Source organism: Asparagus officinalis, chromosome 2 (assembly GCF_001876935.1).
Source record: "Asparagus officinalis chromosome 2, Aspof.V1, whole genome shotgun sequence".
In the NCBI taxonomy this organism is placed as follows: Eukaryota; Viridiplantae; Streptophyta; class Magnoliopsida; order Asparagales; family Asparagaceae; genus Asparagus; species Asparagus officinalis.
In genome coordinates this window covers 14,133,676-14,137,565 of record NC_033795.1, presented here as the reverse complement: position 1 = coordinate 14,137,565, position 3,890 = coordinate 14,133,676, and the positions used below count along the sequence as shown (strand labels likewise).

Below are 3,890 nucleotides of genomic sequence, written 5' to 3'. Positions count from 1 at the left end.
GCTGCCGCAAATAACATTATACTATTCCACCACCACTGCCACTACTACCACCATTACCACCACCGCCACCACCGGTGCTGCTGCCACCACCACCAGTAGATCAAACCAAGGTCCATATGAGGAACCATCCATTTTTAACGCTACATAATGAATGAGCAAAACCTTTTTCATGTAGCCATTTTAAACAGACACATCATGTTTAACGGTGTAGACTTCCATTAAATTTCTCTACATGGAGTTTCTCACTGCTAACTTTCATGCTCAACCTATCATTAGTAGCATAGTAGAACTCGACAAAATAAAATACTAGTAGGAAACTATACAGGTATGACATATCATGGGAGAAGAAGATAAAACAAGCACATAATTATGCAATAAAACACAATCAGAAAGGATTAATTATACAAGGTAAGATACACCACCTGGTGCTGAATAACAATAGAGCCACCAAAAAGCAGAATAGAGTAGGGGGAAACAATGCTTGTGTCTCGCAGAAATATCTTGCTTGTTTCAACCTGAAAACATGTCGAGGGAGGAAATTCCAACTGAATTTGTGCCACTATAAGTAGCCAATAACACTTAACGACATAGACAATAGAGAGGAAAAACAACAACAGTAGCATGGCAAAGCTGGTTTCTTTTAGCCACTATTATCATTATCCTTTTGGTGTTATAGTTTTATTTGTGAAAAGATAACTTAGATGAAGATTGCAAGCCACATAAGACGGATATTTTGTCAGAATAATACCTTAGTTGCTAGCAGTGATACATCGAGGTATATGCACAAGCAGTGATATATCGAGGTAAATGCAGTAAGATTCAGCACATTCGTTAAATGATTCCCTACAAAGAAATTGATATTTAAAGGTTTATTTTGGCTATTAATACAATGTGACATCACATGCTATACGAAGCCACTCACGATGTTATCTTCATATATTTTTATGTCAAGGAAGCCTAGTTCAAATCCTACATTAACCATCACTATCCTAACTCTTACAGAGTTCTTCGAAGGTTTATGGTGCTCCAAAGTTCAAACAACATTTTAATTCCAAAACCTTTATAGAATGTATCCTGGCTTCATTTTTTTAAACAGTGTAGATTCCATGATGCTACCTGTCAATATATGTCTCAACATTGTGTGTTCCCAATATGGCCGACAAGCCGAAAAGTGGAACTTGAACATGTATGCTTCAGTATCTTTATATGTCATGAGAAGAGCAATACAGTAAGTGTTGAAATTACAGAAAGAATCATGTAAATTAAGGGTTGAAATCCCAGTCAAATCACATAGAATTAGGGATTTATTTGTACCATAATTGACTTAGTATCTTGGGATTAATTTAGGCTGATTGGTAGGGCAATTTATGGTAGGCAGATTTTTTTTTCTTTTTTTGCTTGGTTTAGTAGTTGTATAAATTCAGCTTGTGTACCCAGATTTTTAGTCAATGAAATACAGAAAAATTCAATCCCATTCTGGTTTCATGGTATCAAAGTTGGGGTATACTTACCCTGGCTAAATATGTCGAAGAACCCTAGCAGTAAGGATTCGATGTCTTCATCTTCAACTACGTCCGAAGGCCAAACAGAGTAGATGTCATCAATGGGTTCAAATCTGCTGAACAACACCTTTTTCAACTCACCGTGGAGAAGCTGGACGGGAAAAGTTTTCGAGAGTGGGCCCAATCAACTAAGCTCATGATCAATGGGAAGGGGAAGCTGGGATATCTAGCTGTAGATTCAAAGAAGCCTACCTCAACGGATGCCGCCGCCCTACGAAAATGGAAGTCAGAAAACTCAATGGTGACCACGTGGCTCATCAATTCAATGAAACCCTCCATTGGAAAGATGTATCTCTTTTCATCGACCGCCAAAGATGTGTAGGATGTTGTGCGGGAAACCTATTCAGACGCTGAAAACTTTTCTCAAGTATTTGAGATCAAAACTCATCTCCGGCAAATGAAACAAGGAGAAAGGGATGTGACCGACTACTTCCTGCAAATGACAATCCTATGGCAAGAACTCGACATGAGTTTTGAAGAAGAGTGGGAGTGCCCTAATGATAGTGTTCGGTACAAAAAGAAGCTTGAGAATGAAGAGTGGTCTGAATCCCCAACCGACAGCCCATGCCATCTACAAGAGCAGTGTTCATAGAGGTTAGAAGAGAGGAGAGTAGACAGAAGGTCATGCTGAGAGAGACCACAACTCCTTCCACTGAGGGGTCTGCTTTAGTGACTCGTGGGCCAGCAATTGGGTCAGGCCCAAACCAAAAGAAGGGGCGACCTTGGTGCGAGCATTGTAACAAACCTGGCCATACGACAGAGACGTGCTGGGATATACACAGGAAGCTAGCTGATTGGAAGCCCTGACAGAACAATAGAAACCGAGGGTATTGAGCCACGACTGAAGAAAAACCTCAGGAAAAAGGAAGCAATGAGGCCACAACAAGTAGTGGCTTCAATTTAGAGCAGTTGGATCAACTCTACAAACTCTTTCCTAGCTTCCAAACTGGTCAGTCCTCATCCAATATCCCCACCGCTTCATTAGCCCACAAAGGTAATCTTTTATCCACCCTAAACACCTCGTCCCATTTTAAAACACCTTGAATTATTGACTCTGGAGCCTCTGATCACATGACTGGTTCTTATAATCGATTTTCGTCATACTCACCTTGTGCTGGCAATTTGAAAGTCAAAATTGTAGATGGTTCCGTTCCATCAGTTGCAAGAAAAGGACGTATTAAGATTTCTTATTCTCTAACCCTAAAATCAGTTCTTCACATTAAAAAATTATCCTGCAATTTCTTATCCATTAGTCAACTTACAAAAAATTCTAATTGTTTTGCTAGATTCTTTCCTACTCATTGTGTTTTACAAGACCTATCATCGGGGAAGACGATTGGCAGTGCTAAGGAATGTGAGGGACTCTACTACTTTGAGGAGGCTGATAGGGGTAAACATTGTCAAACAGCAATTTGTAATTCTGCATCCTCCTCTAGGGATGGTAAAATTTTATTATGGCACTTTAGAATGGGACATCCCAATTTCTAGTACTTGAAACATTTGTTTCCATCTATTTTTCCGAATAAAGTCTCTGATTTATAGTGTGAAATTTGTGAACTTGCAAAACATCGACGGACTCCATTTCCAAAATTGGTATATAAACCGATCAAGCCCGTTTCTCTAATTCATAGTGACCTATGGGGACCCTATCGTACCCCAAATCGAAATCACTCAAAATGGTTTGTGACATTCATTGACAATCATACACTTGTTTACTGGACCTATTTGTTGAAAGAAATAAATGAAATCCATCCAACTTTCCTCAATTTTCATCTGACGATCCAAACGCAATTGTAATCACAAATTCAAATGCTCTGAACCGATAATGGAACTGAATACTTCAATACAATCTTGGGGGGTTATTTACAAAGTCATGGGATTATTTACCAAAGATCTTGTGTCGATACCCCTCAACAAAATGAGGCTGCAGAACAAAAAAAACAAGCATTTGCTAGAAGTTGCACATGCCTTGATGTTCACCACAAATATGCCCAAAATGTTCTGGGGGGATGCCATACTAACAGCCACCTTCCTCATCAACAAAATGCCCAGCCACATCATTTCATTTGAAACATCAATCCAAAGACTTCAAAAAACTTTTCCGTCTTATCATGTTGGATCAAGCCTCCCACTCAAGGTGTTTAGTTGCACAGCCTTTGTCCATATTCATCCTCATAATCAAAGCAAACTTGATCCTAGGACTCACAAATGTGTTTTTATTCCTATTCTCCCACACAAAAAGGCTACAAGTGTTTTGATCCCTTAACAAAAAGGGTGTTGGTTAGCCGTGATGTGACCTTTGAGAACATTCCTTATTTCAAAAAATCC

At 39.3% G+C, this 3,890-nt stretch overlaps 1 protein-coding gene across 1 annotated transcript in view; it reads right to left on the bottom strand.

Annotated features, from left to right (window-relative positions):
- Nucleotides 1-3,890, bottom strand: part of LOC109830860 (DExH-box ATP-dependent RNA helicase DExH7, chloroplastic-like) — an 85,012-nt gene that overhangs the window by 14,417 nt on the left and 66,705 nt on the right. Inside the window, 1 exon segment of the mRNA XM_020398221.1 lies at nucleotides 423-515. Coding sequence (XP_020253810.1) covers nucleotides 423-515 — 93 coding nt within the window.